Source organism: Schistocerca americana, chromosome 1 (assembly GCF_021461395.2).
Source record: "Schistocerca americana isolate TAMUIC-IGC-003095 chromosome 1, iqSchAmer2.1, whole genome shotgun sequence".
NCBI classification, from domain to species: Eukaryota; Metazoa; Arthropoda; class Insecta; order Orthoptera; family Acrididae; genus Schistocerca; species Schistocerca americana.
The window spans coordinates 531,335,084-531,348,041 of NC_060119.1; the positions used below are offsets into that span (position 1 = coordinate 531,335,084).

The 12,958-nt window shown below is 41.6% G+C and overlaps 1 protein-coding gene across 1 annotated transcript in view; it reads right to left on the reverse strand.

The window, feature by feature from the left end:
• Positions 1-12,958, reverse strand: part of LOC124571358 (putative fatty acyl-CoA reductase CG5065) — a 145,344-nt gene that overhangs the window by 88,109 nt on the left and 44,277 nt on the right. The window contains exon 3 of the mRNA XM_047131114.1: positions 11,299-11,547. Coding sequence (XP_046987070.1) covers positions 11,299-11,547 — 249 coding nt within the window. The remainder of the gene's footprint in view (positions 1-11,298; positions 11,548-12,958) is intronic.

Sequence of the window (12,958 nt, forward strand, 5' to 3'; positions counted from 1 at the left end):
TTACCATTATTTTGCACATTTTAATTGTTAATATTGGAATTGTTTTGGTCATTGTGCTGTTAATAAACTGATGAGTAAGGTAAGTGACTTCACAATCCCTAGCTACTTCCACTCCACAGCCTATTGTGATATGCTATTATCAGCATACCACAGTGATATATTGATTGACACTATGTATTCTTTCCCATTGTTGAAATCCCAAACATAATAATATATCTTACAGTGACTGTTCAGAATCAGACAGTTTGTAATTTAATGTTGGAACAAGACTGACATCTTATTAAGTTTCACGCTGAAATTTTAATATGCCTACACTTTAAGCAGTTTGGAAGCAAGGTATAAAACAAATATACAAAGTGAACAGTGTACCAATTTACAGAGGAAACGTGATGTGCTAACTCAGAAGAACTTTGACTTTCTTAAATTGATAGACTTGAAACCATGTAATGACACCACTCTAAACAAGCAGCGGCCTATGATGAGTAGTGCAGTCCTTTTGCTTAGGCACTGTTTAATAACAACAATGTGATCAGTATTCTCATTCACCACTGTGCTGCATTAACAATTCTATGCAACATTTTCCTATACCTTGAACGAAAGTTTGTAAAAATTTATGGGTCCACCACAACAACACCACACCCATAGTGCACTTGCATTTTAGTTTCAGGAAATACAGTTCAAACTGTATGGAGTTGAAATCTGTCTTATGAGAAACTACATTAACCCTTAAAGCATACTCGGGCATGGATGTGTGTGATGTCCTTAGGTTAGTTCAGTTTAAGTAGTTCTAAGTTCTAAGGGACTCATGACCTCAGCAGTTAAGTCCCATAGTACTCTGAGCCATTTGAACCATTTTGAACCTTAAAGCATAAGCTTCTCAACTAAAATCTTAACTGACTGGCTTATAAAATGCAGACCAGTTTGTGAAAAAAGTGGATCCAAAGCAAAAAAATGAATAATGTGCTTTAGGGTCTGTATACTACTTAAACTAATAATGGCATAATTTTGAAGATTCAAAGCATGTTCACATGAATGTCAAACAGAAACAAATTTTGGTTTGAAGTGTAATGGTCAGCAAGCCTATGTTTAAGGACTGAATGATCCCAAAGATAAGAGTGTGATCAAGAAACGTCTGTGGAAGATAAGTAACCAAGAGGAATTGGTAAAAGTGATTACAGGTATTGGAGGTAGGTGTCCTATTTCCTTTAAGCTTCTGTCCCTAGAAACGGTCTGAATCCCCATTAGTACTGACCACCACCCAGCACATACACAGAAGTTAAACAGCAGTTCAGTTAGAAGTTCAATAACTTCACACACTAAGTGTGGGGACCATTTGTAGTGTATGCCAATTTTGCATGCCTTCCTGTACCTACAACAAGTTGTGATGGTGACCCTACTGCCCCAAATACAACCCCCACAGAACAAGAAATATCATTTTCTTCACTATATCAGGTTTTCTGTTCATGCCATAATTATATTAAATCCTATGAAAGAGACAATACAGGAATGAGGTTGCTCTCTCAGCTTAAAGCTCTTGAAGACAAAGTCAGTGGGATCTATGATGCCATGATTTCCAAGGCTGTCATGCAAGACATTTAATAAATACATGCTGAATGTGAAGTGTCATTAGTGGTCTGTCATTAGGCAATAATGACAAAGAAACCACCAATGGATCCCTTATTTACCTGGTAAATTTCATGGTGCAGTACAAAATGAATGCAACCTGAATTACAAGGTCCCACATCACATGCCCTCGTTTTTCCACAATTTAAATGGTTATGATGCTTACTTCATTATTGAACTCTTGACTGGTTTTCATGTAGGTAATGACCGAATTGGTGTTATACCTGAGAGAAAGCAGAAATATTCCAGTTTTGAGGAGGAAAACCAAGCGTATAACATTGTGCTTCCTAGGTTCATTAAGATTTATGCAGGCGCCACTTCAGAAACTCATTATGGTGTGCAGCTAGTGAGAGGACCATATCACCTTCACATAAAGTTCCAGTTAATTACAAATGGGACCTTCCCATACAGTTTCGCATTTGGAGTGGATATTCTGCAAAACATCACTGCCAAATACTCGTATGTCTGCATTCTCCAGTAAACTTTCAGGCAACGCCATAAGGAATGCAGAATATGAGCACACATGGTGTGTTTGGCAGAAATTTAATATCTCTAACATGTGAATATCCGAGGCTCTACATGGACATGGAGATATGCCCCCTTGTAATTCTATGCAAATAATTCCAGAGTGTATGCCTAGAAACATTGTTGTTGTTGTTGTGGTCTTCAGTCCTGAGACTGGTTTGATGCAGCTCTCCATGCTACTCTATCCTGTGCAAGCTTCTTCATCTCCCAGTACCTACTGCAACCTACATCCTTCTGAATTTGCTTAGTGTATTCATCTCTTGGTCTCCCCCTACGATTTTTACCCTCCACGCTGCCCTCCAATACTAAATTGGTGATCCCTTGATGCCTCAGAACATGTCCTATCAACCGATCCCTTCTTGTGGACAAGTTGTGCCACAAACTTCTCTTCTCCCCAATCCTATTCAATACTTCCTCATTAGTTATGTGATCTACCCATCTAATCTTCAGCATTCTTCTGTAGCACCACATTTCGAAAGCTTCTATTCTCTTCTTGTCCAAACTATTTACCGTCCAGGTTTCACTTCCATACATGGCTACACTCCATACAAATACTTTCAGAAATGACTTCCTGACACTTAAATCTATGCTCGATGTTAACAAATTTCTCTTCTTCAGAAACGCTTTCCTTGCCATTGCCAGTCTACATTTTATATCCTCTCTACTTCGACCATCATCAGTTATTTTGCTCCCCAAATAGCAAAACTCCTTTACTACTTTAAGTGTCTCATTCCCTAATCTAATTCCCTCAACATCACCCGACTTAATTCGACTACATTCCATTATCCTCGTTTTGCTTTTGTTGATGTTCATCTTATATCCTCCCTTCAAGACACTATCCATTCCGTTCAACTACTCTTCCAAGTCCTTTGCTGTCTCTGACAGAATTACAATGTCATCAGCGAACCTCAAAGTTTTTATTTCTTCTCCATGAATTTTAATACCTACTCCGAATTTTTCTTTTGTTTCCTTCACTGCTTGCTCAAGATACAGATTGAATAACATCGGGGAGAGGCTACAACCCTGTCTTACTCCCTTCCCAACCACTGCTTCCCTTTCATGTCCCTCGACTCTTATAACTGCCAACTGGTTTCTGTACAAATTGTAAATAGCCTTTCGCTCCCTGTATTTTACCCCTGCCACCTTTAGAATGTGAAAGAGAGTATTCCAGTCAACATTGTCAAAAGCTTTCTCTAAGTCTACAAATGCTAGAAACGTAGGTTTGCCTTTCCTTAATCTTTCTTATAAGATAAGCCGTAAGGTCAGTATTGCCTCACGTGTTCCAGTATTTCTACGGAATCCAAACTGATCTTCCCCGAGGTCGGCTTCTACTAGTTTTTCCATTCGTCTGCAAAGAATTCGTGTTAGTATTTTGCAGCTGTGGCTTATTAAACTGATTGTTCGGTACTTTTCACATCTGTCAACACCTGCTTTCTTTGGGATTGGAATTATTATATTCTTCTTGAAGTCTGAGGGTATTTCGCCTGTTTCATACATCTTGCTCACCAGATGGTAGAGTTTTGTCTGGACTGGCTCTCCCAAGGCTGGAATGTTGTCTACTCCGGGGGCCTTGTTTCGACTCAGGTCTTTCAGTGCTCTGTCAAACTCTTCACGCAGTATCGTATCTCCCATTTCATCTTCATCTACATCCTCTTCCATTTCCATAATATTGTCCTCAGGTACATCGCCCTTGTATAGACCCTCTATATACTCCTTCCACCTTTCTGCTTTCCCTTCTTTGCTTAGAACTGGGTTTCCATCTGAGCTCTTGATGTTCATACAAGTGGTTTTCTTCTCTCCAAAGGTCTTTTTAATTTTCCTGTAGGCAGTATCTATCTTACCCCTAGTGAGATAAGCCTCTACATCCTTACATTTGTCCTCTAGCCATCCCTGCTTAGCCATTTTGCACTTCCTGTCGATCTCATTTTTGAGACGTTTGTATTCCTTTTTGCCAGCTTCAATTACTGCATTTTTATATTTTCTCCTTTCATCAATTAAATTCAATATTTCTTCTGTTACCCAAGGATTTCTACTAGCCCTCGTCTTTTTACCTACTTGATCCTCTGCTGCCTTCACTACTTCATCCCTCAGAGCTACCCATTCTTCTTCTACTGTATTTCTTTCCCCCATTCCTGTCAATTGTTCCCTTATGCTCTCCCTGAAGCTCTGTACAACCTCTGGTTCTTTCAGTTTATCCAGGTCCCCTCTCCTTAAATCCCCACCTTTTTGCAGTTTCTTCAGTTTTAATCTACAGGTCATAACCAATAGATTGTGGTCAGAATCCATATCTGCCCTTGGAAATGTCTTACAATTTAAAACCTGGTTCCTAAATCTCTGTCTTACCATTATATAATCTATCTGATACCTTTTAGTATCTCCAGGGTTCTTCCATGTATACAACCTTCTATCATGATTCTTAAACCAAGTGTTAGCTATGATTAAGTTGTGCTCTGTGCAAAATTCTACCAGCCGGCTTCCTCTTTCATTTCTTACCCCCAATCCATATTCACCTACTACGTTTCCTACTCTCCCTTTTCCTACACTCGAATTCCAGTCACCCATGACTATTAAATTTTCGTCTCCCTTCACTATGTGAATAATTTCTTTTATTTCATCATACATTTCCTCAATTTCTTCGTCGTCTGCAGAGCTAGTTGGCATATAAACTTGTACTACTGTAGTAGGTGTGGGCTTCGTATCTATCTTGGCCACAATAATGCGTTCACTATGCTGTTTGTAGTAGCTTACCCGCATTCCTATTTTCCTATTCATTATTAAAGCTACTCCTGCATTACCCCTATTTGACTTTGTGTTTATAACCCTGTAGTCGCCTGACCAAAAGTCTTGTTCCTCCTGCCACCGAACTTCACTGATTCCCACTATATCTAACTTTAACCTATCCATTTCCCGTTTTAAATTTTCTAACCTACCTGCCCGATTAAGGGATCTGACATTCCACGCTCCGATCCGTAGAGCGCCAGTTTTCTTTCTCCTGATAACGACATCCTCTTGAGTAGTCCCCGCCCGGAGATCCGAATGGGGGACTATTTTACCTCCGGAATATTTTACCCAAGAGGACGCCATCGTCATTTAATCATACAGTAAAGCTGCATGCCCTCGTAAAAAATTACGGCCGTAGTTTCCCCTTGCTTTCAGCCGTTCGCAGTACCAGCACAGCAAGGCCGATTTGGTTATTGTTACAAGGCCAGATCAGTCAATCATCCAGACTGTTGCCCCTGCAACTACTGAAAAGGCTGCTGCCCCTCTTCAGGAACCACACGTTTGGCTGGCCTCTCAACAGATACCCCTCCGTTGTGATTGTACCTACGGTACGGCTATCTGTATCGCTGAGGCACGCAAGCCTCCCCACCAACGGCAAGGTCTATGGTTCATGGAGGGGCCTAGAAACATGCAATCTGGATTTTACCCACTACTATACTGCACCTGGGTTATCATGGAATGCAGTGCTCAAAACTGCAAGTATAAAACTTTTTAATTGATGCTGATATCTTCTTTAAGTGCAGAATTCATAGGGGCTTTGCCACTGTATTTTTACCCAAGCCAAGGCAAATAACCTACAAATGAGTTAATTGTCCAATGACACCATCGATTTACATCAAATCCTGTACTTGTATGTCAACATTTTATATAGGTTTACCATGCTACAATTTCTACATCGTTAATGTTTCCAGCGGCTTACAGATGCTGAAATTGTAGACTGGATTTTTCGACTGCTGTACATGCTTCTTGTATAACATATCTCTCTGAGATGGACTAGGCATATTCTAGTAGGCTGAGTGACAAGCACAACTATTTGCCACTGTGTTCAGAGCACACAGTCTTATGATACTGTTCCCTCCTCAAGTTGACAACACTGATTAGGCACCCCCTTTATGAAATTTGATGAAGGCTTACACGATATAGTCATTGGTAAATGATAATTAAAAATATTCGAAAACACCTTGGCAAATTGGTCAATCATTAAGATGGGTGTCGTGTGGGAGCAGAGGGGTGGAGGCTGCAACACAACTGACGAAGTCAGTTATACGGGGTGCCATCTCCTATGAAGAACCCGTGGCTCTTGATGAGGTAAAAGCTGTAGTACAGTTCATAGAACCTGTTTATGTTGCCGTACGTGTAGACCTACCAAAAGTTCCGCATGTATAATTTTCACTGAGTTTCTGAAAGGTCGTTTCAAAGACACAAAGTTGCTTCATACGAACACAGCCAGCTTCATTTGCTGAGGAAGGAGTAAGATCCTTATGAGATGCCGATCAGGTGTGTTCAACACGTCCGGATATAAAACCGTTAACCTGTGCGGTATGAATCCAGGCAACATTAAGTTTATCTGTTAGCTGATAGATCAGGCATCTCTCTCTCTCTCTCTCTCTCTCTCTCTCTCTCTCTCTCTCTCTCATATAATCAGCAGAAAAAATGGCCATTTAACATGTTATAATTCTGACCATAGCTGTCTTCCAGCAATTGTATGCAAGTGTCAGTTGAAAAATACAACCAACCAGTCGCAAGTAATTGTTTAAAACTTGTACCTATGCTTCGACACCTCTAAGGAGGTCTTCATGAGAATGAAAATTCCAAAGCTGTAAAGTTACATTTTGAGAAGGTAACAGTCAAAGGTTAGAGCAGACATACTCAAGTTAAAAATAAAAAATTAAAAACGTTCCAGACTTTGTAATGTACACCTTGCAAGGAACAAAATCATGTGGTGCTACAGAAATATGTTAAAATGTTGTGCACAGGTGAAGTGCGATATAAAATAAAAAAATAAAACGTAAATCTGTACGACGCGGAGGGGTATGCCAGTTGGGGGAGCGAGGGAGGGGGAGGAGTGTTTCGGATAGGTGGAGCGGGGGGGGGGGGGGGGCGGTGTGAGAAGGACATCACCGCACAAAGAAGTCAAGGTCATAGAAACATTAGAACATAGAAAGAAGTTTATTGGCCGTTTACGTTGGGTCGGGTGCCACCCCGGAAAGTAACATCCAGTCCACCAGGGAAGACCAGAATTTAGCGATTCTAAAGGACAATGCACCGGTTCTCCTGTCGCGGGACAACTGTTTTGGGTAAAATTGACGCTTTACTTGTACATTCGGCATACCGAAGATTATGGAACGATCCAACTGAACGTATAAAAATCAAGACGCTTTCACTTCTGAAGAAGAGTTCATCTGACGATGTTCTTAAAAAACTTAGACCTGGTGCTGCTGTCTCGCGGAGTTTATACAGTTTGCGTAAGGTACACAAGCAAGGGGTTCCCGTTCGGTCTATTGTTAACAATCTTACAACTTGGCCAAGTACTTAGCATCTTTTCTCAGTCCCGATGTCGAAAACTGAGAACATCATGTATCCAATACTCTGATTTTTATTCAGCATTTGGAGTCTGTGTCTCTCGTTCGTTTTGATGTTGTGTCACTCTTCACCAGAGTTCCTCTTTAAGATTCTTTGCAGTTAATCGTTAAAAAAACTGGACGAAGAAACAAACAAGCTTTGGCGACATGTGCTGACGTCCACGTATTTTTTATTTAATGACAAATACTTTGAACAACCTGATGGAGTGGCTGTGGGGAGTCCATTATCCGCACAGTTGCCAGTTTGTTTATCGAAGATTTTGAAAAGGTTCAAATGGTTCAAATGGCTCTGAGCACTATGGGACTCAACTGCTGAGGTCATTAGTCCCCTAGAACTTAGAACTAGTTAAACCTAACTAACCTAAGGACATCACAAACATCCATGCCCGAGGCAGGATTCGAACCTGCGACCGTAGCGGCCTTGCGGTTCCAGACTGCAGCGCCTTTAACCGCACGGCCACTTCGGCCGGCGAAGATTTTGAGGACACGGCTCTGAAGACGGCGTTTTTAAAACCAACTTGTTTTTGGGGATACGTCTACTATGCGTTTACGGTATCTACATGGGAGGGACGCTCTGCATCGTTTCCTAGATGATTTTGACTGTTTGCATCCCAATATTAGGTTCACAATGGAAGCTGAAAAGGATGGGAAACTTCCGATTTTAGATGTCGTGGTCTACAGGAGGGGTGATGGGACATTAGGACGCAGTGTTTATCGTAAGCCTACGCAAACGGACATATATGTTCATGCATCAAGTTATCATCTGTTGTACCAGCGCACAGAGGTCCAACGTACGTTGGTAAAAAGAGCCTGTGCCATCTCAGAAGCAGATAGTTTGATACAAGAACTGGATAATCTAAAAACAGTGTTCAAGCAGACTGGTTACACCGATAATCAGATCCGTCGTGCTCTACAGATTGGACCTCCGCGGGAAAAAACTAGTTACAAGCAAATAAGTGGTGTTCCTACCTTTCGCGGAAAGCATATCTTCAAAAATAGGAAGAATTTTAGAGAGATTTGATATTAGAAGTGTAGCCCATTCTCCGGCTAAGACTAGAGTGCTGCTTGGCCCCGTGATGGATGACTTGGGTTTAACAAAGCCCGGTGTCAACAAAATCCCCTGCCATTGCGGGAAAGTGTATATTGGACAGACAATTCGTACGATCTGGGATCGTGGGGCACCATCGGCACACGCAGTTATTTCAGCCAGAAAAAAATTGCTGCTGCGGAACAGTGTTTTACTGAAGAACATAAAATGTTGTATGATGAGATAAGTGGTTGCCCCTGCGTCGCGTTTTTGAGACTGTTTAGTGAAAGAAGCCATTGAAATCCGGCTATCTGAAAATATTATAAACAGAGGTAAAGGATATCCTTTAAGTAAGAGTTGGAACCCTGTTCTGGCTGATATTAAAAAACAACGGTCTTTGTTTCAGTTATCAAAAGGTGTCAACAGTATTTGATATCAATGTACTGTTTCCGCGTGTTTTCACCACCGGTGGGCTGCCGTGCTTTGCACCAGAGGGCAATTTAGGTTCGCGCACGCGCGTTGGCCCTACAGGCGCTGTATGAAAAAAGGCGCCGCTGCGGTTTGATTTCAGTTCTGCGAGTTAGTGGGACGGCTTACTCGACTGAAGATGGCGGCCTGGTGGATCACCTGTTTCGGCAATTCTGTTGCCATCTTGGGATCTATGTCTACATCATTACATAACCTCCTCCACCAGTACAATAACTGGTGCTGTTCGATGTATTTCCATGCTGGTATCGTGAGCTCTATGGATATTCATTGTATAGCACCAGTTACTGTACAGATGGAGGAGATTATGTAATGATGTAAACACAGATCCGAAAATGGCAACAGAGACTTGTCGAAATCAGTCACCTATATCAATAAATGACTTTAGTGAACTTGGCAACTGAGAATTTATTCAGTGTTCGTAAGACTACAGATCGCCCCTTCGCTGAAGATGTCGCAAGTATACAGGGTGGTTCATTGATAGTGACCGGGCCAAATATCTCACGAAATAAGCATCAAACGAAAAAACTACAGAGAACGAAACTCGTCTAGCTTGAAGGGGGAAACCAGATGGCGCTGACACAGGTCAAACGGATATCAACTGCGTTTTTTAAAATAGGAACCCCCATTTTTTATTACATATTCGTGTAGTACGTAAAGAAATATGAATGTTTTAGTTGGACCACTTTTTTCGCTTTGTGACAGATGGCGCTGTAATAGTCACAAACGTATAAGTACGTGATATCACGTAACATTTCGCCAGTGCGGACGGTATTTGCTTCGTGATACATTACCCGTGTTCAAATGGACCGTTTACCAATTTCCGAAAAGGTCGATATTGTGTTGATGTATGGCTATTGTGAACAAAATGCACAACGCGCGTGTACTATGTATGCTGTTCGGGGAAACGCCAACCACGACCTGCAACAAATGACGACGCCCAAGTCGGTGTTTTAACTGCTGTCGCGGCTAATCCGCACATCAGTAGCAGAGAAATTGCGCAAGAATCTGGAATCTCAAAAACGTCGGTGTTGAGAATGGTACATCAGCATCAACTGCACCCATACCATATTTCTATGCACAAGGAATTGCTTGACAACGACTTTGAACGCCGGGTACAGTACTGCCACTGGGCACAAGAGAAATTACGGGACGATGACAGATTTTTTGCACGCGTTCTATTTAGCGACGAAGCGTCATTCATGAACAGCGGTAACGTAAACCGGCATAATATGCACTATTGGGCAACGGAAAGTCGACGATGCCTGAGACAAGTGGAACATCAGCGACCTTGGCTGGTTAATGTATGGTGCGGCATTATGGGAGGGAAGATAATTGGCCCCCATTTTATCGATGGCCATCAAAATGGTGCAATGTATGGTGATTTCCTACATAATATTCTACCGATGTTACTACAAAATGTTTCACTGCATGACAGAACGGCGATGTACTTCCAACATGATGGATGTCCGGCACATAGCTCGGTTGAAGCGGTATTGAATAGCATATTTCATGACATTTGGATTGGTCGTCGAAGCACCATACCATGGCCCTCACGTTCACCGGATTTGGCGTCCCCGGATTTCTTTCTGTGGGGAAAGTTGAAGGATATTTGCTATCGTGATCCACCGACAACGCCTGACAACATGCCTTAGCGCTTTGTGAGTGCATGTGCGAATATTACGGAAGGCGACTACTCGCTGTTAAGAGGAATGTCGTTACACGTATTGCCAAATGCATTGAGGTTGACGGACATCATTTTGAGCATTTATTGCATTAATGTGGTATTTACAGGTAATCACGCTGTAACAGCATGCGTTCTCAGAAATGATAAGTTCGCTAAGGTACATGTATCACATTGGAACAACCGAAATAAAATGTTGAAACGTACCTACTTTCTATATTTTAATTAAAAAAACCTACCTGTTACCAAGAGTTCGTCTAAAATTGTTAGCCATATGTTTGTGACTATTGCAGCGCCATCTATTAAAAAGCGAAAAAAATGGTCCAACTAAAACATTCATATTTCTTTACGTACTACACAAATGTGTAATAAAAATGGGGGTTCCTATTAAAAAAAAAAACGCAGTTGATATCCGTTCGACCTATGGCAGCGCCATCTAGCGGACCAATCATAGCGCCATTTGGTTTCCCCCTTCAAGCTAGATAAGTTTCGTTCTTCGTAGTTTTTTCGTTTGACGCTTATTTCGTGAGATATGTGGCCCAGTCACGATCAATGGACCACCCTGGGTAGATGAAACGGGCCTCGTTTACCTGTAGGTTGGGCATCTGCTTGCAGAGGTCGAGCAGGTGCTGTGTGGAGTCGAGGTTGGCCGTTACGGTGCGGCGCAGGCCGGCGGCCAGGCTGGTGGAGGCGGCGCAGTGGAAGACGACGGACACCTGGTCCAGCAGGCGGGCCGCCGCCTCTGCAGGCAGCTGCAGCCCCAGCTGCGGCCGCGACACGTCTCCCGGCACCGCGAACACGCGCTGCCGCCACTCGTCACCCTCCAGCTGCGAGAACAGCTGCAACACCACAGCACGTCTCCACTCACTCTTTCCTGGGTGGTTTATGAGCTGGAGGTACGCAATGTTGGCAAATCATTGATGCTGACTTTGATCGTTAACGACTAAAAATCTATCCCAAAATATTAGTGTTTTCAACAATGATGTTAAACGATGAACTTAGAGAGTAGCGTAAAAGGCAACATAAAAACACATCCAATATACATACTCTTACAACGTCTTGTTCGCAGGCTGTAAAAATTACTTTATTTTAAAGAAAATGTTTCCCCTAAGTCTAATGAATTGTTGGTAGACTGTTGCCTGATTTTGAGTTCAGTTTCTCAGAAGCTGAGGATTTGACTCAACATTTAACTAAATTTTTGTAGCTTTTGTACCTTTGGATGGGAATTGTAGATGACTGATTCTATACTTCCAATGTATCTTGGTTAAGATCTAGAAGGCTGTCTTTCAAATAATTGAGTTTTGATGGTAAGTCTTTCCTGTTCTACTTTGCAAATTATTCTTTTCTTGTGCCATTTTGTCTTTAGTTTTCCTTAATGGATCAATGTATTGGTTGACACCTCGAAAGCACCAAATAAAGAAAAAAAATGAAAGACGTTGCCAGAATAGCCAATTTTCCGGCTTTAGTCGGTTCAAAAATATCTCCGCTGCCCCCCCCCCCCCCCCCCCCCCCACCCTCCAGCCCCTTCCCAATGGCCACTTTTGAAGAGCTACAAATGTGTTGCACTGATGTTATACAATACATATTGAGAGAAAGATTCGTTTAATTGACGAAACAATTTACAGTGGGAACAAGCAGTTTAATCTTTTGTCAGTATCCAAGGTCGATATCTTCTTTTTAATACCGAAGCTGCAATATTTCAAAGGCGACAGTGTCGATATTGAATATCGACTGTCATTAAAGAACCATAGCTTAACTTTGCGCGGGACTCGTAGCACTAATGATCTGTGGGGGCCCTGTACAACAATATGCGCGGATATTTTTAACGTGTGTTCGTTCCTTACAAAATACGAAGGTAAAGTATAACAAAATTTTCACAAGCTGCGACACTGTCGTGAATTAAACAGTGACCCGTATATACAATAATTTTCCTTTAATTTACGTCTATGGTCACAAACTTTTTGTTAACAGATTACCGGTTTCGGTCTATAATGGCCATCATCAGATCTGTTTTATAAAAGTCATAATGTACTGCAGCCATAGTGGCATCGTCAAATGTTAAATGCATTTAACATTTGACGATGACAGTATGGCTGCAGTACATTACGATTTTACTTTTATAAAACAGATCTGATGATGGTCATTATAGACCGAAACCGGTAATCTGTTAACAAAAAGTTTGTGACCATAGACGTAAATTAAAGGAAACTTATAACAAAATTTTATTTCACGAATATAAGCTCTAGGTAT